At 55.0% G+C, this 20,887-nt stretch overlaps 3 protein-coding genes across 6 annotated transcripts; 1 reads left to right on the top strand and 2 right to left on the bottom strand.

Moving 5' to 3' along the window:
• Positions 1-2,166: 2,166 nt before the first annotated feature.
• On the bottom strand, positions 2,167-10,886 carry OSCAR (osteoclast associated Ig-like receptor). Of its 2 annotated transcripts, XM_058708687.1 has the most exons (6): positions 10,747-10,886; positions 9,996-10,125; positions 9,258-9,290; positions 5,538-5,837; positions 4,829-5,110; positions 2,167-4,008 (listed from the first exon to the last, which is right to left on the bottom strand). In XM_058708687.1, exons 2-6 carry the CDS (start codon positions 10,030-10,032, stop codon positions 3,872-3,874), a joined length of 789 nt encoding a protein of 262 aa, XP_058564670.1. In that variant the 5' UTR covers positions 10,033-10,125; positions 10,747-10,886; the 3' UTR covers positions 2,167-3,871. The 2 variants fall into 2 exon arrangements, with proteins under 2 accessions (XP_058564670.1, XP_058564671.1); XM_058708688.1 differs by lacking the exons at positions 9,996-10,125; positions 10,747-10,886 and adding an exon at positions 9,411-9,852.
• On the top strand, positions 10,883-13,255 carry NDUFA3 (NADH:ubiquinone oxidoreductase subunit A3). 2 transcript variants are annotated; one of them, XM_058708694.1, is made up of 4 exons: positions 10,883-10,998; positions 11,223-11,297; positions 12,582-12,659; positions 13,104-13,255. In XM_058708694.1, the coding sequence occupies exons 1-4, from the start codon at positions 10,902-10,904 to the stop codon at positions 13,193-13,195; spliced, it is 342 nt and encodes a 113-aa protein (XP_058564677.1). In that variant the 5' UTR covers positions 10,883-10,901; the 3' UTR covers positions 13,196-13,255. The 2 variants fall into 2 exon arrangements, with proteins under 2 accessions (XP_058564677.1, XP_058564676.1); XM_058708693.1 differs by having other exon boundaries at positions 10,887-10,998; positions 11,196-11,297.
• Positions 13,256-13,305: 50 nt separating this feature from the next.
• TFPT (TCF3 fusion partner) lies at positions 13,306-20,833 on the bottom strand. 2 transcript variants are annotated; one of them, XM_058708689.1, is made up of 6 exons: positions 20,434-20,833; positions 19,769-20,027; positions 17,171-17,241; positions 14,214-14,283; positions 13,916-14,134; positions 13,306-13,467 (listed from the first exon to the last, which is right to left on the bottom strand). In XM_058708689.1, the coding sequence occupies exons 1-6, from the start codon at positions 20,454-20,456 to the stop codon at positions 13,348-13,350; spliced, it is 762 nt and encodes a 253-aa protein (XP_058564672.1). In that variant the 5' UTR covers positions 20,457-20,833; the 3' UTR covers positions 13,306-13,347. The 2 variants fall into 2 exon arrangements, with proteins under 2 accessions (XP_058564672.1, XP_058564673.1); XM_058708690.1 differs by lacking the exon at positions 20,434-20,833 and adding an exon at positions 20,146-20,338.
• Positions 20,834-20,887: the final 54 nt, after the last annotated feature.

The following is a 20,887-nucleotide window of genomic DNA, read 5'->3' as shown; positions in this document are numbered from 1 at the left end:
GGCTACAGGAATTGGGACATCACGTGCTGGGGGGGGGGGGGGGGGGGCTGTCATTCTGCTCGCTGCCCAAGGGCGAAAGTACAGAGCCCGCTTAGATAACTAATCTTCAGCATGCTGAGCTCACCCAGCCACACCATGCGTGCTTCCTAAGACCCCTCCCAGGCCCTGGAGACATAGTGATGAAACGACCTGGCCACTCCTGGGAGGATCTTGTGGTCTAGTCTGGGAGAGAGAGAGAATCAGAACACGGTCCAAGTACTCAATTCGGGGACGACAGGGCACTACGGAACACACGTGGTCCGGGCAAAAGTTGGCAGTTGAAACGACATCTACTCTGAGGCCAGAAGGCTGAGAGTGGTGGACCCGGCCAGAGGGACTAGGGAGGAGGGAGGGGAGCAGATCTGTCACGGCCTCCTCAGGAACGCCTTGTAAGTGCTGAGCAATTGTGGGTGACCAATACCAGGAACCACCGCCTCAGGGACGGTAAATTGCTCTGCAGTTGTTAAATGTGATCACTTCCTCTTCCTCATTCAGAAGTGGAAGTGACGGAAGAGACCAAAGCCAGTAAAGCCCAGAAGCCTCGACTCCACAGGCTGGAAGGGACGGCTGTCGTCACTGTTGCTGTCCTGGTCCTGTGGCACAACCACGGGGGCCAAAGCCCACAGCCTAACGGCAAGGGCCCTCTGAAGTCCCAGACCAGACACACACACAGGCCGTAGGGGGCTGTTGGTGATGATGGGGGGTGCCCGGCGGACCGACCGGTGCAGAGGCACCGTCGCTGATAGAGAATGCAGTTAGTACTGTCACGACTGCTCACTCAGTAATATTCTATGAATGACATTAGCCATCAATAATCTATTTTCACCTGGCTCCCCTTGATGCCTTTCTCGTCCTCACACACACACTTTCCGTCTCCAAGCCCTTCTCGCCACTCAGCACTCATATGTGCCTTTCCTGCTTTATGCCTGATTTCGGTGGGGCACACATCCCTCTCTGTTGTTATTACATTTTCCACCTTCCCTTCCCCCTCTCCCCACTTTAGGAAGAAGGACTCTTCAGGCCTGTTGGATAAGTAAATGCATAAGTTGGGGCACCTGGCTGGCTCAGTCGGTGGAGTGAGTTTGGGTGGCTCGTTGGGTGTAGAGGTTACTTAAAAAATAAAATCTTTTTTTGGGGCGCCTGGGTGGCGCAGTCGGTTAAGCGTCCGACTTCAGCCAGGTCACGATCTCGCGGTCCGTGGGTTCGAGCCCCGCGTCGGGCTCTGGGCCGATGGCTCGGAGCCTGGAGCCTGTTTCCGATTCTGTGTCTCCCTCTCTCTCTGCCCCTCCCCTGTTCATGCTCTGTCTCTCTGTCCCAAAAATAAATAAAAAACGTTGGAAAAAAAAATTAAAAAAAAAAAAATAAAATAAAATAAAATAAAATCTTTTTTTAAAATGTTTATTTATTTTTGAGAGAGACAGAGCATGAGTGGGAGAGGGGCAGAGAGGGAGAGGGAGACACAGAATCCAAAGCAGCTCCAGGCTCCGAGCCGTCAGCACAGAGCCCGACACGGGGCTTGAACTCACTGATCGTGAGATCATGACCCGAGCCGAAGTCGGACACTTAACTGACTGAGCCACCCAAGCACCCCAAAAAATAAAATCTTTAAAGAAGAATTAATTTTTAAAAATTTTTTAAACTTTATTCATTTATTTTGAGAGAGACAGAGAGGGCGAGCAAGGGAGGGGGAGAGAGAGAGAGAGAGAGAGAGAGAGAGAGAGAATCCCAAGCAGGCTCTGCATTGCCAGCACAGAGCCTGATGCAGGGGCTGAACCCATGAACTGCAAGATGATGACCTGAGCTGAAAACAAGAGTCAGACACCCAACCAACTGAGCCACCCAGGCGCCCCAGAAGAATTAAATTAAAAAAAAATTTTTTTGATGTTTATTTATTTTTGAAGGAGAGAGAGACAGAGTGCGAGTGGGGAAGGGGCAGAGAGAGAGGGAGACACAGAATCCGAAGCGGGCTCCAGGCTCTGAGCTGTCAGCACAGAGCCCGACGTGGGGCTCGAACCCATAAACCATGAGATCATGACCTGAGCCGAAGTCGGAGGCTTAACCAAGACTGAGCCACCCAGGCGACCCAAGAATTAAATTTTTTTCATGTTTATTTCTTTTTGAGAGAGAGAGAGAGAGAGAGAGAGCACGAAGGGGGGAGGGGCAGAGAGAGAGAGGGACTCCAGGCTCTGAACTGTCAGCACAGAGCCCTATGCGGGGCTCCAGCCCACAAACCGTGAGATCATGACCTGAGCCAAAGTCGGACACTTAACCAACTGAGCCCCCCAGGTGCCCCAAAATCTTTTTTTTAATTTTTAAAATTTTTTTAATTCATTTTTTAGAGGCAGAAACAGAGTGTGAGCCGGGCAGGGGCAGAGAGAGAGGGAGACACAGAATCCGAAGCAGGCTCTAGGTTCTGAGCTGTCAGCACAGAGCCTGATGCAGGGCTCGAACCAGCGAACCCTGATATCATGACTCGAGCCGAAGTCGGAGGCTTAACCGACTGAGCCACCCAGGCGCCCCCCAAAATCTTTAAAAAAGAATTAAATGCGTCGGTTGGTTGATAGATACTGAATAAGTATAGTACATAGGTGACTAGATTAATAAGCTGATTAACTGATTAATAAAGGGAGGAATGGGTGTAAGAATGAATGAATGACGGGTAAGGGCAAAAGAGAGGATAGAAAATCCAATGAGAGCAAGTGCAAAGGGGACGGAGGGATGGGAGGAAAGAAGGATGAGAATCAATGAGCAGGTGGATGGATGACGAGAAATGAGGGAGGGGGTGGTTGAAAAGCAAAGGAACCAGAAATGAGTGGAAGCACAGAGTCAGGGGGAGCCTCCCTGATGCGCCACTGACTTCCCGTGTGCCTAGGGGGGAGCTTCAGGCCACCCCTCTATTCCACCATTTTCCATTCCATTTTACAGGAGAAACTTGAATATAATCAGGCCTTCCAGAGAGGTAAGAGGGGAGAGCAAGCAGGCTGCATGAGGAACGGTTTACGTTATTTTGACAACCTCAAAGGCAGCCAAGAGCCAGCGGGGAAACAGGGCAGGTGCAATGTGCTAATGTCCACGTCAGAGGTCTACTGTGCACACCGCCCTTGCCGTTGCCTTGGCAGTGGATGCCTCTTAATCCTAACGACGGCTCAAGAAAACAGTCTGCAGTGCAAGCAAATGAAGCTGTAATTAGAGAAGTTCTACTTGATCTGACCTTGGCCCACCTTTGGGGAAGGTCTGAGCAGGGGTTGGAAAGAGGTTTGCTTGGCGACCGAGAATGATGTCACGAAGGAAGTGGCAGCGAATTGCTTACAAGGTGAGCTGGAGCTGGCACCATGGAAAAAAAGACTGTGACTTCATTCCAGCCCTGAGCCTTGAGTAGAAACCACACTCATCCGATAGCTAACATTTATTGAGCGTTTGCTACGGGCCAGTCGCTTTTAAGGGCTTTGTGCGTATTGCCCACTTAATCCTACAATAATCCTAGGAAGTGAGTATTATCAGTGAGCCCATTTTACAGTCCAGGCAACTGAGACGTGGCAAAGGTCATCTTCCTAGTATCCCAGCGAGGAAGCAGCAGCACTGGGAATCGAACCCAGGCCTTGTGGCTGGGAAGCCTTAACCACGGATAGAGCCTTCCACGGATCTAGGAGGTGCTGGCCCAGAAGGGAGGGAGAACACACAGTATGAAGCAGATGATTATTCAGAAGCTGGGCTCAGCCCAACTGTGGGGCTCTTGCAAGGGCTGGTCCAACCCTGGGAATCCCTGCTTCTTCTCGCCACCTCTGGAAAGTCTTCTCACGCTTCAGGGCGTCTATATCCAGTCCTCCAGGACTCAGGGCCGAACACTACATGGGATGCGACTCCGGCTGCGCCAGTCCAAAAAGACCAGCGTGCCCAGGGAGAGGAGCACCAGGCCGGCTAGCCCCAGACGGACGAGGTTGCCCTGTGTGTAGTCCAAGGAGCCTGAGCCTGCAGGGCAGCGAGGAAGAGGAGTCTTCAGCTTCCGAACCCAATTTCGGCCTGCCCTGCCCTCCTGGTCTCTAACCTCCAGGGTGAGACTGCAGACACAATTCCCAGTCTCAAAGTTGAGGTGGGTCAGTGCAAGCAGGGGTCCTGAACCCTTGGGTTTGGGGAGGAGGGGATAGGGCCTGAACCCCCAGGTTGGGGAGCAGGAAGGAGCCAAGGCCCTAGACCCCCAGGTGGGGAGCAGGGAGGGGCTGGAGGCCCAGACTCCCCGGTTGGGAAGCAGGGATGGGCTAGGGGCCTGGACCCTTCGGCTGGAGAGCAGGGAGGAACCCGGGGTGGGGACCCCCAGGATGGGGAGCAGGGAGGAGCCAGGGGCCCGACCGCGGGGTCAGATGAGAAGGGGCTGGGGGCGCAGACCCCCAGGTGAGTAGCAGGAGGGGCTGGGGAGCGGGACCCTTGGGTTGAAGAGCAGGGAGGAGCTGGGAGACCTGACCCCTGGGTTGGGGAGCAGGGAGGGGCTAGAGGCCCAGACCCCCTGGTCGGATGAGAAGGGGCTGAGGGCCCAGACCCCCAGGTGGTAGCAGGAGGGGCTGGGGGCCCGAGCCCCTAGGATGGGGAGCAGGGAGGGGCTAGGCGCCCGGACCCCCGGGTTGGGGAGCAGGGAGGAACCTGGGGCCCAGATCCCCAGGTCCGATGAGAAGGGGCTGGGGGCCCGGACCCCCAGGTGGTAGCAGGAGGGGCTGGGGACCCGGACCCCCAGGATGGGGAGCAGGGAGGGGCTGGGGGTCCGGGAGCAGGGGCTGGGGCCGCGCGCAGCCCTCACCGTCGGCGCTGATGACCAGCGGCTCGCTGCGCTGCGAGAGCACGTACGGGGAGGACGGCGTGTGGTAGTAGCAGCTGTAGGTGCCGGGCGCGCGGGCGCCGCGCAGCGGGAAGTCGGCCCAGGGCTGCGCCGAGCGGCGGTACTGCACCGGCGCCGCCTCGCCCACGCGGTACAGCGCGAAGCTCATGCCCCCCAGGCGGCCCGCGCAGCGCAGGCTCACGTTGGCCCCGGGCGCCACCACCGGGCCGGGCAGCGCCACCAGCGACGGGCGCGGCAGCTCGTCTGCGAGGGGCACGGACGGGGGCGAGCGCTGGCGCGGCCCTGCGCCCCCCCCCCTCCCCTTCCCCGGCTTTCGCCCCTCTTCCTCCTCCCCCTCCTCCTGCCGCCTCGGCCTCCCTCCCTCCGGTCCCTCCTGGGCTCCCTCTTCTTCTCCCTGGTCCCTTCCCCCTTCCTCGTTCCCCAGTCACGGCGACCAAAAATGTCTCCGGATATTGCCAAAGATCACCCGGGGGGCACAGTCCTCCCTGTTAAGAATCACCCCTGCTTCTCTGGTTCTCTTTCTCTCCCCATGTAGCTCTTTTCCTCTGTGTCATTGTAGAAGCCTGTCTTTATGTCTCTTTCAGTTCTCTCTCCCTGTATGTCCGTCCCTCCTTTTCCCTCCCTCATCCTGCCCCAATGTCCCTTCTTTTTCCCCGCCCCAGGACCTCACCTGTCACCAGCAGTTCCAGCGTATCACTCGGGTGGGACCAGACACCCAGACCCCAGCCTAGCCTCCGGTAGCAGCAGTGGTAACTGCCCCCCTGGGCTGGGGTCACCTCCTCCAGGAAGAACTCTGCCAGCTCCATGGACACGCCCCGGTACAGCACAGGGATGATCCTTCCAGACTTGAAGAGTGCAAACCTCCAGGCAGGTTGAGGTGCCCGGCAACTCAAGGTCACGTTGACCCCAGGGGTTACAATTGCGGCAGGCTGAGCCCCTAGCCACGGCTTGGGGTATGAGGCTGGGGGGACTGAATAAACAGGGCTGCCTGGGTCCCTGGGCTTCCTGAGAGCCCGAGGAGATGGGGTGGGAAGAGAAATCACCTGAGGCAATCACTGCTTCTTCCTCATCCTCAGTTTCCTGCTTGTAAAACAGGAGGCACTGACTCCAACCAAGGATGGTCAACACTAGCTACAAGTCAGAGTATCAGGGCAACTCCTAAGCTTTACTCCATGGTTTGTTTGAATGTTTGTTCATTTTTTAGAGAAAGAGAGAGAGACAGAATCAGAAACAGGCTCTAGGCTCCAAGCTGTCAGCACAGAGCCTGATGCGGGACTCGAACTCATGATCTGTGATGAGATCATGACCTGAGCTGAAGTCAGATGCTTCACTGACTGAGCCACCCAGGCGCCCCCAGAGATCCTATTTCTTGCCCTGCACTATGCCAAGCTCTGAGCCAAGGGTTTTTAAATTAATTTTTAAAATACTCGCTCCAGGCTCTGAGCTGTCAGCAGAGAGCCTGATGCAGGGCTTGAACTCATGAACCATGAGATCATGACCTGAGCCAAAGTCAGATGCTTCACTGACTGAGCCACCCAGGCGCCCCTTACTCCATGGTTTTTAAACATAATGTCAAGGGATTGGGTCCCAGAAATCTGCAATTTTAAATTGCTCTTGACTATTTTTAACATAGTCAACATATTTCAATAGTTGCCAGAACTCGCTATCTATTTGGGTAGAAAAAAAAAAAAAAAGTTGTATCTGTACCTGAGACCATTCCCCAAAACCAGCTCTAGGTTAATTAAAGACCTGCATTGTTTTATTTTGTTTTGTTTTACTGTTAAAGTATGAGAAGAAAATACAGGAAAATATATTTGTCCTGGGGGCAGAGACAGCTATCTTAAAACATAAAACAAAAAACTCAGGAGAGACAAGGTTAATTAATTTGATGACTTCAAATTTTTTAAGTTGTGTATGAGAATAGAAGAAATAAGCTAGAAGACAAGCAGCAGCCCTGACGGAAATGACTTATTCATTAATCACAGAGATTAAGAGTATGGAAAGAGGGGGATCTGGGTAGCTCCTTTGACTGAGTGTCTGACTTCAGCTCAGGTCACGATCTTGCAGTTGGTGAGTTCAAGTCCCACATCAAGCTCACTGCTATCAGTGCAGAGCCCGCTTCAGATCCTTTGCGTCTTTCTCTCTGTCCCTCTCCCGCTTGCATTCCCATTCTCTCTCTCTCTTAAAAACAAATAAACATTTTTTAAAAAGGAGTAGAGAAAGAAATCCCAAACCCAGCCAAGTTGAAAATTGGACAAATTATATGAATAAGGCAGTACACAGAAGAGGAAGTCCAATCGATTAAAACACATGGCGGGGGGAGGGGAAGTTGCTTAATGTTAGCAGTAGTCATTAAAAAAAATTAACAGTTAAGACTTTTTTTTTTGTGTGTGTGTGTGTATCAGCTTGTCAAAAATTTAAACAATGGTTTATATCCTGTTTGGGTGAAGACAGAGTGAAACGAGTAGTTAGGTCCACTTAAGTGCACCTTTTGAGAAGGCAATTTGTCCATTTCTATCAAAATACACAGAGGAAATGACAAACAACCCAATAATTCCTGTTCTGCCCTACACAAATGTAGCTATATGGGCACAAAAAGCTCACACTGGAGCACTCGCTGAATTATTGATTGGGGTAGGGCCGGAGGAGGATACTGGAAACAACCTAAATATACATCAATAGGACCAATAAAATAGAATCCTACCATACATCAGCAAATGTTAAACGGTATTTTTTTAAAAAGCAGTTAGTTATAATAGTATGGAAACATCTGCAACACAGATTGTAAAGTGAAAAATGTGAGAGGCAGAACACTGTAGGTCATGAAATATCAATTTTGCCTCAGCAAGAAAACAAAGAAGTATATAAATACATACATGTGTCTGAATGCATGGGATTTTTTAAAACAAGGATTCAGAGCTTATTTAAGGAAGATGGGGAAGTGAAAGAGGGAGTTTCTAAGTCCTTTGGTAATAATTTTTAAATCATGAATATATGTTAGATTTATCATTAAAAAATAATAATTCAAAATAAATTGATAGCTAAGGTATCAGTTGTTTTCCAGGTGATTCTTGTTTGAAGTTGTCATTTAGTGGGGGAGGTTTCAGAGAAAGAAGAGATCTCACCAATCAGAAAACTTGAAAAGAGGGGTGCCTAGGTGGCTCAGCCATCTGAACATCCAACTTCGGCTCAGGTCATGATCTCACAGTTTGTGGGTTTGAGCCCCGCATTGGGCTTCAAGCTGACAGTGTGGAGCTGCTTGGGATATTCTCTCTCTCTCTCTCTCTCTCTCTCTCTCTGCCTCTCTCCCTCTCTCCCTCTCTCGCTGTGCCCCTCTCCTGACTCGTGCTTTCTCTCTCTCTCAAAATAAATAAGTAAAAAAAGGTAAGAAAGAAAGAAAGAGAAAGGAAAAGAAAAGGAATGAAAAAGAAAAGACAAAACCTGTAAAGAAACCCAAGGCTATCTCAGGGTGGAGAATCTTACTCTCGTGGATGTAGGGTTCCAAATGGGGCAATAGTTGGCATTGCCAGAGATCCTATTTCTTTTTTTTTTTAATATTTTTAAAAATCTTTACGTATTTTTGAGAGAGAGAGAGAGACAGAGTGCGAGCAGGGGAGGAACAGAGAGAGAGGGAGACACAGAATCTGACGCAGGCTCCAGGCTCTGAGCTGTCAGCACAGAGCCCGATGTGGGGCTCGAACTCATGAACCGTGAGATCATGACCGGAGCCGAAGTCAGATGCTTCACCGACTGAGCCACCCAGGCGCACCCAGAGATCCTATTTCTTGCCCTGCATTATGCCAAGCTCTGAGCCAAGGGTTTTTAAATTAATTTTTAAAATACTCGCTCCAGGCTCTGAGCTGTCAGCAGAGAGCCTGATGCAGGGCTTGAACTCATGAACCATGAGATCATGACCTGAGCCAAAGTCAGATGCTTAACCGACTGAGCCACCCAGGGGCCCCTTATTTTATTTTTAAAGTAATCTTTACACCCAACATGGAGCTCAAACTCATGACCCCGACATCAAGACTCCTATGCTCTTCCCGCTGAGCCAGACAGGTGACCCGTACACGTGGGTGATTTTATTACATCCACAGGAAAGCCCATTTCACAGAGAAGGAAACAGCAAGCGGTAATTTGTTCAAAGTTGTCAATGAATAATATGGTGAAGCTTACATCTCTTTAGCTGACTCACCTATCCTGGTCACTAAAGGGAGTGAGGTTAGAAGGAAAGAAAGGAAGGAGAGGGGAGACAAGATGAAAGAAGGGAAGGGAGGGAGGGAGGAAAATATGGAAATCGGGGGTGAAGCTGGGCACCAAGAGAAAATCTGAGTAGTTGGAAATGGGCTGTCAGCAGCATACAGGTGAACAGATGGAGGGTATTACTCACCAGTTGGCGTGATGTCTGCATCACACAGAGGCCCTGCGGAAGGTGGAGGGGCTAAGTCTTTTCAAAGCCCTAGGCTGCTGCTATCCCTATCTCATTGTGAACCCAGGAACCCGAGTCCCCAGGCCCTCCTTCCTCTGGGAAACAGGATCTTACCTCTCTCGGTAGCCATAACTGTGGACTTCAGTCCTCACCTACTTCAGAAGCCTGAAGTCTGGCCCCAGCCCCCTCTTGCCTCTACACCCAGTGTTCAGGCCCTTGAACTCCCTTCCCCTTTTCCAGGAGACAGTAATCTGAGCCCACAGGGTCTCCTCCCTGGGGGTCAGGAGTCTGGGCCCCCAGCTCCCTTCTCCCCAGAGACCCAAGTGGTCTGGCTTCATCCCCTCCCACATCAGAATCTAGGATTCTACACTTGCTATCCCCAGGAGTTCAGGTACCCTAGCATCCTCCTGCCTCCACACCCAGCGAATCCTGTCCCCACTCCCTCCTCTTCCCTTCCAGGAACAGGAATTCAGGGTCCATGTGTCCTCCTGCTTTAGGACCCAAGGATCTGGGCCCCCTGCCCTGTCCCCTTATTCTGGCCTAGAATTCGGGACCCTCAGCTAGTGCTGCCTGACTATCCTGCACCTGCTCTCAGGGAGACTCAGTAGCCCTCTTCCTTGCCCCACACCTGCTCCACACAGCCTATCTCCCTGCACCCCAGCCAGCCTGGGACCCAGGGAGAAGGGGGGAGCAGCTCACAGAGGGCCAGCAGCAGCAGGATCAGCACCAGGATCATGGTGGGCAGATCTCGGCTGGAGCAGAAGTAGGAGCCAGGGCTCAGCCGTGCCCTCTAACGTCTCAGGAAATGCAATATCAGAAAGTCAGAGCTCTGTTTAAGGAAGAGAGGAGGGAAGTGGGGGACTCTGGGTGACAGAGTCACAGCCCCATGGTGCTGTGGAAAAAGCTGGGAGAATGGGCAGTTCACTAATTAAAAAAAAAAAAAAAAAAAAAAGACAACTAACACTTATTATGTGCCAGACCCTGTGCTGCACTATTCTGGGGGCACAGAGAGGAGTCAGACCCTATTATTGCCCTAGAGCAGCTCCCAGGCTGATGTAAAGAGAGAGACCGACCGTGTGAGTTAAAAAAAAAAAAAAAAAAAAAAAAAAAGAAAGAAAGAAAGGAAGAAAGAAAGAAAGAAAGAAAGAAAAGAAAAGAAAAAGGTGAGCGACTATGGAGGACACATATGGCGCTGAGAGAATCCACAGAAGGCCCTTAACCCTTCTGGGATGAGAGTTAAAGGACGAACTGATGTTGAGCTGCGACCGCAAATGATAGTTCAGTCATTTGTCCTCTCCCAGCCTCCGCTTCTCCGTCTATAAAATGGGCTTTCCTGAGCAAACTCTAAACTGAGGACTACTGCATTCCGCCTTAGATGGGTCGCAGCTGGAGGACTCGGAGTACAGCTCCGGAGTGACTCCTAGGCGAAAGAGACAGGTTTGCACTTAACATCTGCAGCGCCGCCCCCTTTCTTGCCACCGTTTCGGACAGCTGTTCTGCGGCAGTGCGCACGCGCGGGCTCAGACTGCGGAGACGCGCGCGGGGACCACAAGTTCCAGAGTACTCCGCGTCCTCGCCGCGGCCCAGGACAGCTGCTCTTTGCCAATGCGCACGCGCAGATTCAGCGAAGCCCCCGGCGCAGGGACCACAACTCCCAGAGCGCTCCGCGCTCTTGTCGCCGCCGCAACCAAGATGGCCGGGAGTAAGTGCTGGCGCCGCAGGCGCGCGGGGCCGGGTGGTTCCGGGAGCCCCGAGCAGTGTCGGGGGTAGGGCAGGGCCGAGTCCCGGTAGAGGCGGAGGGGTCCGGGGTTAGCGGGGGACGCGGAGATCACAAGAGGGCTCCTTCAGGGTGGGGGGTGGCGCGAGAGGGTTAGAGGTCATCAGGGGCATCCCCTGCAGGGGTGACCCTCCTCGCCCCCGCTCCAGGACTCACCGCCTTCCTCAAGGATGTCTGGGCCAAGGAGCCGGTGCTGGTCGCGTCCTTCACCATCGCGGGCCTCGGTGCGTGAGCGTGCATCGCCCCCACCTGGCGTCCCAGCTTTACCCCCATTCCCCGCCCTCGCCAAAGGTCCCATCGCTCCCCACCTGCGGCCATCCTGGAGCTCCGAGGCCCCGTCGCCGCCCTCAACGTTCTGTTGCTCCGCTCGTGTGTCAGCGCCCCCACGCCGACCCCTTGCCTACCCCCCTCGCCAATATTATGACCCCTTCCCACCCGTACACACCTACCCAAGAGGTCCGTGATCCCTCTAAGGGACAGGTTCTCAGCCCTGGGTGTCCATTAAAAACACCGGAGCGGTAAAAATGTCCGAATCCTACCCACTTTCCACACTCGCTATCAACCAGATTCAGTGTGGAGTTGAGTGGGGTGGAGGTGGAGCAGGGGAATCTGTATCCTTTGCAAATCCCTCAGTGCTGCCTTGATTGGTAACCTCTGTTCTAGAACAAGGCTACTCATACTTCAACGTGCACTGGGGGTCACTCTCAGGCTGTCATTGCATAGGTCTGGGATGCAGCGTTTATATCAGGGTCTCAGGCCTTGTCAGCACGGCTTTATCTGTGGGCCACACACTGGGTAAGGTTCTAGAGCCCCTGTCCATACGGCCGCCACCGGCCACACTAGCCACTGAGCGCCTGAGAAGAAGCACTTTTACGCTCGTGGAAAGTACACACCAGATTGCAAGGAACAGGACGAGTATATAAAATATCTCAAGCTTTTTGCATGTTGACTATATGCTGAGTTGTTTGGGATGTACCAGGTTAAAAATTTTTTTAAATTCATTTGTATCCTTTATTTTTAATGTGAGTGTTAGAAGGTGGGAAATTAAAGATGTGGCTCTTACATTTGTTTTGGACAGTGCTGGCCTAGAACATTGTTTTATACTCCCTCTGGGACTCCTGGCTCCCACCCTAGGTGAACTGCAATTTCTCAGAGACTAATCCTTTCTCAATGACAACCCCCCTTTCCCTGATTTTTTTACAGTTCATGATTTCTTTGGAAAATTCCCCAAATGCTCCCCTCTACCACCCCTGCTGTTTCATGACCACCTCTATGGTCCTGCACTCCTTCGGTGACCACCCCTATTTCTTCCCTCCACCCCCTCTCCTGATGATAAATGGGGATCCCAGAGTGCCAAGGTCCCTCCTGGAGGGGCCAGGACCTCCCTGCTCCCCTCCTCCCATGCATCTGACTCCTACTTTGCCAAGATTCAGCTTCTGCCCCTGACCACCCCCAACCCCCCGCCCCAGAGCCACTGTCCCCTGGGCCTCACTCCTGTCTCTCCACAGCTGTAATTCTGCCCACCATCAGCCCCTTCACCAAATATGCCACCATGATCAACCAGGCCACGCCCTACAACTATCCAGGTGAGCTGGAAGGAGGGCTGCCCAGAAGGGGTGGGGGTGGGGGTAGACCTCCCTGTGCTGGGGGAGGAGTAAGTATGGGTGGGTGTTTCCTCGGCAGGGACAGATTCTGCAGTGCAGGCTGGACTTTGTTTTTTTCTTTTGAGATCCAAACCACGTGCCATAAAACTTATTTCCTGTCTGTGTTTACACTTCTGAGTTTCTGTCATTGCAGATTTGTATTCCTCTCTGGGTTGCCTTCTCTGTTGCTTTCTGGATTTTTGTCATTCTGGGTCTCTGCCCTCTCTGCTCTCCCATCCCTCTGTGTCTCTATATGCCTGCTTCTCTGTGTCCCCTCTCTCCCCTGGGGTCCCATTTCCCTCTCTGGGTATAAACTGCCAGTCTAGCCTTTCTCTATGGGCCTCCCGAGATCTGCTGGTCTCAGTGGGCCACCTTCCTGCCCCACAGTGCCCCTCCGAGATGATGGGAACATGCCTGACGTGCCCAGCCACCCCCAGGACCCTGAGGGTCCAAGCTTGGAGTGGCTGAAGAAACTGTGAGCACCTCCGGTGACATGGAGGAGGCCCCCTCCCCTGTGGCCAATAAAATGTGAAAAGCGACCCCAGAATCTGAGTTTGTGTGTGATCAGAGGTGGAAACAGTAGACGGTGGCCAAGGCAAGTCTGTGGGTCAGTTTATTGGAGGCAGGGGGGTCAGTCAAAGGGGGGGCTGGCTAGAGTGGGGTAGGGCAGCAGTTTGTCTGGCCCCCGAGAAACCCAGCTGGAGTCCAGGGCCTCATCTGCTTCGAAGCCGAAGTCTTCCTCCACCTTAATCTGGGGGAGAGAGGGGCAGGCATGAGCAGGCCTGGGACCTAGAGAAAGGCCGCTGGCCTCACCATTCTGCCTCCTCGGACGACCTCAGGCACCTCGGGGAGAACCCCAACAGCCCTGCCTTCCCTTCCACCCCTGTTCTCTGATCCTCCTCCTCCTCTGTCCCCACCTGCTCCAGTCCTCCGACCTGCCCCCTACCCAGCCTCCTCCAGGTCTCTCCCAACTTTCTCCATCCTCCTTCCTGCCCCCCTCCTACCCGTCCCTTCTCCAGGTCTCTCTCCTTCCTTTTCCACCCAAGTCCCCACCTGGCTTTTTCCAGCTTTCTCCTTCCCTGCCCATCCCGGCCCCTGCAGCCCAACCTGCTTCCTCCAGCTGCCCCAGCCCTGAGCCTGCATGGGCTGCAGGGCCCGGCTCCCACAGCACTGTCACAAAGCAGGAGCTCTGGTCCCACCTGCACTGGGGCCAGTTCTGGAGTCAGCACAGCTCCGGCTCGGCGTCCATCCCGGGGCCCTCGCCGCCTCTTGCGCCCGCTGGGCCCCTCACCAGGGGTCGGGCTGCTGGGTTCCGGGGGTGCGGGTGTCCTCCGGGGCGGGGACAGCCCCTCCTTCTCTGGGGGCTCGTTCTCCGCGTTGCCAGGGGTGGGAGCATCTGTGCCCTGGCTGCCCTCGTCCTGGTGGGGGGAAGGGGCAGCACATGAAGGCTGCATCCCATCGCCCAGCCCGCCCGGCCCGCCAGGAGGCCGCGCTCACCTCCAGCACGATGGTGAGCTGGCTGGCGCGGTAGTCATCGCCGTAGGCATCCAGCACTCTCATGAGGAACCTGCTCCGGAGAGAGGCCCCCAGGGGCACAGCGTCAGCGTCCGGGGGTTCGGGAAAGGGGTTCGGAGCTCCCAAATCTGAGACCTGAGTGCCTGATACCTGCCCAGCCAGTGGGACCCTGGGCCGCGCTAGGTGACCTCTCTTCACCTGTTAACTGTCAACAGGACGCCACAACCCTGTGTGGGTGGGTGGCCGTGAGGGTGACCCTGCAGCTAGACAGTGGTATCTCCTCCTAGTGCTCAGTGTGTGCGGGCTCAGAGAACATTCTGGCGTCGGTTGAGTTCTTTACCAGGAACCAAAGGGCTAGAGAAAGGTGCAGGGCACTCCTGCTGATGCCGCCTTCTCCGCTTCCATCTCGGCTTCCAGGGCTTTGGGGTTCTTCTGTTTGTTTAAGCTCTGAATGCTACCTGTGGGCCGGCGCCCGGAGGAATGTTTATCATGCAGTCTCATGGTGTGTCCACACCAGCTCTGCACCCGTGTTCTCAGTGCTAGGGACACATTGGGGAACCAAATGAAACCCCTGTGCACACTGAGCTCAGTTTTGCAGGGGGACCATCAGCCAATCAACAGAGCAGAGTAAGCTGTGGGGCGCCTGGGTGGCTCAGGCAGCTAAGCGTTCGACTCTTGATTTCGGCTCCGGTCATGATCTCAGAGTCATGGGATCAAGCCTTGCGTCAGGCTCCGTGCTGACAGTGTAGAGAGCCTTCCTGGGATTCTCACTCTTCCTCTCCTCTCCCCCTGACCCCCTCCACCCCCACCCCCCACCAGCACACACGTGCTCGCTCTAAAATAAGAAAAAAAGAGTAAGCTGGAAAAGTAGGGAGGAGAATACAAGGATACTTGGAAGAGGGCTTGAACCTCAAATGGACGGTGGGGGCCGCCTCACGGAGGCGAGGGAATGGCAGGAAAGCCTTTCTGGCTGAACGCACAGCGAGTACAGCAGCCCTGAAGCGTACGGCAGCCCTGAGGCGGGAGCAGGGGGTGTGCTGGGGACTCAGCTGGGAGCCTCTGCAGGGTTTTGAGCAGAGAAGTGACTTGGTCCGTCTTACTTTTTATCTTTTTTTAACTTCTAAAAAAAGTGTTTTTTAAGAATTATGGTAAGACATTCATAACGTACGGTTTGCCAGCGGAACCGTTTTTAAGCGTGCAGCTTCGCGGCATTAAGTACGTTCACACTGCTGTGCAACCGTCCCACCATCCGACTCCGGGGCTCTCTTCCTCTTCCCAGAAAGAAACCCTGCCCCATTAAACCACCACCATTCTCCTTTCTGCCCCTGTGACCTCGACTGAGTGCCTAGTATACGTGGTATCTTGTCCTTCTGGGACAGGCTTGCTTCCCTAAGCACAATGTCCTCGTGCACGGTGTAGCCTGTGGTGGGATTTCCTTCCTTTTTAAGACTGAATCATACTCTCACGTGCAGACATTTTGTTCCTCCGCTCACCCATACCCAGATGCTTGGGGCCTTCCACATTTAGGCTCTTGTGAATACTGTTAGGATCCTGGGTGGGCACACCTCTGCTAGTGACCTGCTTCCGATTATTCTGGGGACACGTCTAGAAACGGAATTGCTAGATCTCATGGTAATTCTGTTCTTAAATTTGGGGGAACTGCCTTACCGTTTTTACATAGTGGCACTTTTTTTTTTTTTTTTTTTCTGAGAGAGCGAGTGCACACAGGGGAGGGGCAGAGAGGGAGGGGGAGAGAGAATCCCAAGCAGGCTCTGCACTGTCAGCACAGAGCCTGATGCAGGGGGTTGATCCCCTGACCCTGGGATCATGACCTGAGCCAAGAGCAAGTTCCCACGCTGCTGGTCCAGGGACCACACTGTGAGAACCACAGGGCTGAGCTCCAGATAGATGGTTCAAACGGTGAACCGTCCTGACTGATGTGTATTGTTGAGGGGAGTTTACCAGCTCCAGATACCTTCCCAACCTTGTGATGTTTCAGCCACGCAGGCCACTGCTGGCTTCGTAAGCTCTCTTGGTTCTACTGTAAAGAGGATGTTGGCTACTGGTGCAGATAGGAAAAGTGGTTCACCCAGGGTGTTGGGACAGGGGACCTGGGAGAGGTTAAGAGGCCAGGGAGAGGGTGGCAGGAATTGGACAAGGAGCCATGTCCCTGGGCCCAGGGTGCTGGCATCCTGGGTCTGTTCTGAGGTTGCAGCAGATGAGGGGGGGACAGAAAGCAGCAGCTGGGAAGGTTCATTCTCCGACGCGAGCAGACGGGGGGCTGGGGGGGTGAGATCAGGGTTAGTTCTGGATGCCTGTGAGGTGACCAGAAGTCACTGTCCAGCGGGTGGACGCTGTCCAGAGCTGCAGACAGGATCGAGGGTTGGCAGCGCTTAGGTGGCCTTGCCACGGTGTTACAAGTGTTCCGGAAGTGCACCCAGAAACTTCCCACACCTGCACCATCCACTGTAGTCACCACTGCCCACCTGCCGCTGTTGGGGAGCACCTGGCATGTGGTGACAGTGACACAGGAACGGACTTTTTGATGTTGCGAATTTTCTATTTCATTTCAACGAACTAAGTGTGTCCTGACAGATGTTAAATTTCAACTTTAATGAAGTTTCAGGTGAAGTCGCCACCTGTGGGTATTCAACTGAGACAGGAAGCAGGCTCAGAGTCCCCCAGCAACACTGCCCGAAGCCAAGCCCGTGGCTTCACGCCACACCCCTTCGTTCTCGCCCCGCCTCTCCTCGCCCCCCACCCTCCCCCACCCACCCCCGCGTCTCCCCGCCAGGCGGACTCCACTCCCGGCCCTGGCAAGCGGCAAGCGCTGGGGGCAAGCGCTGAGCCGACAGGAAGGGGGCCGGGAGCCCGAGAGGTGGCGGAAGCAGCAGCGGGGAGCGGAGGCAGGGGGCCCGGCCTGACACGCAAGGGGTTACCTCCGCTCCTGCTGAAGCCTCCGGGTTATCCTCTGCACCTGGTGGAGCCTGTTCAGGACCCGCTCGTTCACCTGCAGGGAGGCAGCAGAGCGCACGGGTCACCGGGACTCCCGTCGCTTACTCCACACGTGCCGTGCCGTGACCCCGGGAGCGGCCACACAGCCTCTCCCTCCATCCCCTCCACTCCCGTGGGCCTCCTTCTGTCCTGGGGGCTCCCCCACACGCCTGCACCGCTCCCTCAAGTCTGAGCTCACACATTCCCAGTCAGGGACCTCCCACCACACTGCACCACCCTCTCCCTGCCCCCCAGAACCTGGGCGCCCCCCAGAACCTGGGCGCCCAGCCCCTCCTCTCCGCTCGTTTCCTTCCCACACTCCTCACTGCCTTCTCGCCCACCCACTTGTCTTCTTGCTCACCGTCCGTCTCCCCCACCGGGACATAAGCTCCGAAGGACAGGGACTTGTGCCTGTGTCCCCATGCCTTGGGCAGAGCCTGGCAGAGGCGGTGCTCCACGCATACTTGCTAATAAATGCGTGACCTTCTGTCATGTCAAGTGTCGCGCAACACCAAACAGGCCAACTTGCTGGAGATTAGGCAGGAGCTGGCTACCTCGGTGCCATCAGAGAGACACAGAGGAGCAGGTTCCGCCCCTGGGTCAGAAGACGCGGGCTCCGACCCCAGCCTGCCACTTTGCTGGGTGACCTTGGGCCAGTTCCTTAGAACCTCCCTGAGCCTCAGCTGTTTGCATTTGTAAAAACAGGAATAACACCACCACCTATTCCTAATGGGGAGTGGGGCGGGGGAGGTGGGGCTAAGAGCAGAAGCTCAAATGCCAGCTCCATTTGAGCAGATGATTGAGTCCCTGTGGACCCCAGCATGACGTGTTAAACAGGGCTGGGGTCCCCACTGCCAGCTGGGGCAGGGCAGGGGTGGGGCGTGGAGTGGGTGGAGACAGCAGGGAGCCCGGAGATGCCCTGTGCGGAAAGCCTTGGGTGAGCCTGGCACAGGGTGGGTGCTCCCCTATGACAGCGGTCGCTCTGATGGCACCACCCGGGTACTGAAAAGCCCTGTGAACGCAGGATTCCTGGGATGAAATGTTACTGCTGTCACTGCTGTTGTGGAATCCCCGAGAGGAGTCCCCAGGGGGAAGAGTAAGAAAGCAGCGGTGGAGGAGGGAGGAAGGTCGGGGTGAGCTGAAGGACGGCGTGGAGGCAACCACGGTCTAGTTCGAGATGTATGCTGTCTGGTTCGTGTACGTTACACCCGATCTGTCCACAAACCATCTAGTGCACGCCTGCGCGCACACACATACATAAAACCAAATGGCTCTTCGCATCCTGTGCACATCCTAGCTGCCGTTGGGCGTACACAGCTTGGGCTTTAGTGCAGCTTCAGGGGGGACGTTTTAGTACACGGGGCTGACTGCTCCCTCCCACTTGCCCCGTGGTCCTCCAACACCTCCTGTCAGAGCACACATCCAGCCAGCCCTGGGTGAACCGAGGTCCTGCTCCAGGCAGCCTGACGCACTCCTCATCCTAAGACGGCTTAAACACCCACCCGCGTCTCCATCTGCCGCCTCCTAACCCCCCGCTCCAGCTCAGACCTCGTCCTGTCCTGCCCGGGCCACTACACCAGCCGCCCCTCTTCCAGCGCTCCCCATCACCACTGTGAGGGGTTGGATGGTGTGGGTGGGGTCCTAACTCTCCCAGTACCGCAGAACATGACCTTCTTGGCACATAGGGTCTTCACAGAGGTGTTGGAGTCAAAGGTCACTAAGTGGGCCCTAATCCAACATGACTGTGTCCTTCCAAACGGAGGAAGCTGGGGCACAGAGAGGCACGCAGAGGGAGAACACCACATGAAGGCAGAGATCCACCGGTCAGGGAACACCATGACTGCCAGCAAGCAAGCCCGCCGCCGCCCTGACCTTGCCCTTCCAGCCTCCATAACTACGGGAGGGTGCATTGCCGTTACTTAGGAGCTGGTGACAGGAGGCCTGTGACACTAACACAACCTAGCTCAGTCTTTCAAACACCCAGATCTGACCCTGTTCCTCCCTCCGTTTGAAAACTTTCAGGAGCTCCTCCTCCCTTCAAAACAAAACCAAACCCAAACTTCGTGCCCTGGTGTTCCTGGCCTTTCTAGATCTGGTCCCTGCCAAAGGTGCGTTCCTCATTCTCACCAAGGAAGCTGATGCTGTGATGCTGCGTATAGAACTTGTGTCTGGGGCAGGAGCCATGGGGATGGACAGGAGAAGGATCCAAGCAGGATTGAAGAGGCAGGATGGACAGGACGTGAGAGCCTGACGCGAGGGGTAAGGGGGACTTGAAAAGCCTGATCAGCGGGAGCACCAGAGGCACGTAGGAAACATCAGTGAGCTGATCTGGGTGGTCAGGGTCGCTGGTGAGCACACCGCTCTCCAGGTGCTTTGCATGTGCCCGACAGGTAACAGGCGCAGAGCAAACGAACCATGAATGAATAAATGAATGAAAGGTTCATTCAGCTAGGTAAGGAAAGCTGGCATATGGGCAGAGACGGGGAAGGGGTGGTGATTTAGGCCAAGGGGCCCCCCAAGCCGGGGAATCCGCACTCACCTACCTGCTCGATCTCCCGGCAGCGCCGACCTAGCGCCTGGTACTTCCTTCGATTTAGTTCTCGCTGGCGCCGCCGCTGTCCCCGGGCGGCCTCTTCCTCTTCATCTCGCTCCCGGAGCCCAGAGCCGCCCAGACCCCCAGACACGAACTCCACTTCTGTCTCCAGCTCGCTCTCCAAGATGTGACCACCGAACAGCGGAGGCAGCGCCAACTCTGAGCCTGGCGGCGCTGAGAACTCCTCAAAGCCCACGGCTGCCATGGTCCTGCAAGGTCAGGGGGCTCAGGGACCCTGAACTCCCGGCCCCCAGCCCCCTCCGGATCCTTCAGATCCTAGAGTCCCACAGGAGTCCGAGCCCCATCCCTTCGTCCCAGGATCCAGACCTCCAGACTCTTGCTCCCCGAAGATCCGAAGGAGTTCAAGCCCCCAGCCCTTCGTCCCAGGATCCAGGAGCCCAGGCTCCCGACCCCTGGTCCTAGGATCCAAAACTCCAGACCGTAGCTTTCTCCCCGCGGATGGCCCAGCACAGACCCCGGTCCCTTAAGAGCGCTAAGCGAAAGCAGTTGCATGAACTACAATACCCATCCACCCTCAGCTAAAAGCGCAGACGGCTGCACGTGCTGCAACCGCAATGTCTCTTGGGAGTCGTAGTTTTATGCAAAGCCACTCACCCCTCTCTTTGTTCCAGCTCCATGTCTGTCTCCCTCTCCGGACGCCGCGGGTCTCAGAACTTCCAACCTCGCAAACCTCCAGGTTAAGTCGTTCGCAAAACTACTTGTCCCATCAGGCTTTACGGCCACGGCATCCGGGACTTAGCCGCTAGGCCTTCTGGGGGTTGTAGTTCCCTATTTCCGGCTTTACTCCCCACCCCCTCCACCTCCACCCCTAGTCCCGGCTTAAAGGCCTTGCTTTCTCGTCGCACTCCTCTCCTAGTCGTCCGAGTTGTTCCCGTCTTTATTCTTGTCTCGGCACCTTCTCGCCCGGCTACGGCGATTCTCCGCTTAGCAGCTTCAGTCCTCGGCAGGCCGTAAACCGGATAGATCCGTCTCCTCTCGGACTCACCGCTTCTCCGCCTAGCAGCAGGAGCTAATAAAGTTGTTGTTCCAAAGGCAGCCCAGGGCGGGA

Source organism: Neofelis nebulosa, chromosome 17 (assembly GCF_028018385.1).
Source record: "Neofelis nebulosa isolate mNeoNeb1 chromosome 17, mNeoNeb1.pri, whole genome shotgun sequence".
Lineage (NCBI taxonomy): Eukaryota > Metazoa > Chordata > Mammalia > Carnivora > Felidae > Neofelis > Neofelis nebulosa.
Note: the sequence above shows the minus strand (reverse complement) of the source record. Positions and strands in the feature narration are given on the sequence as shown.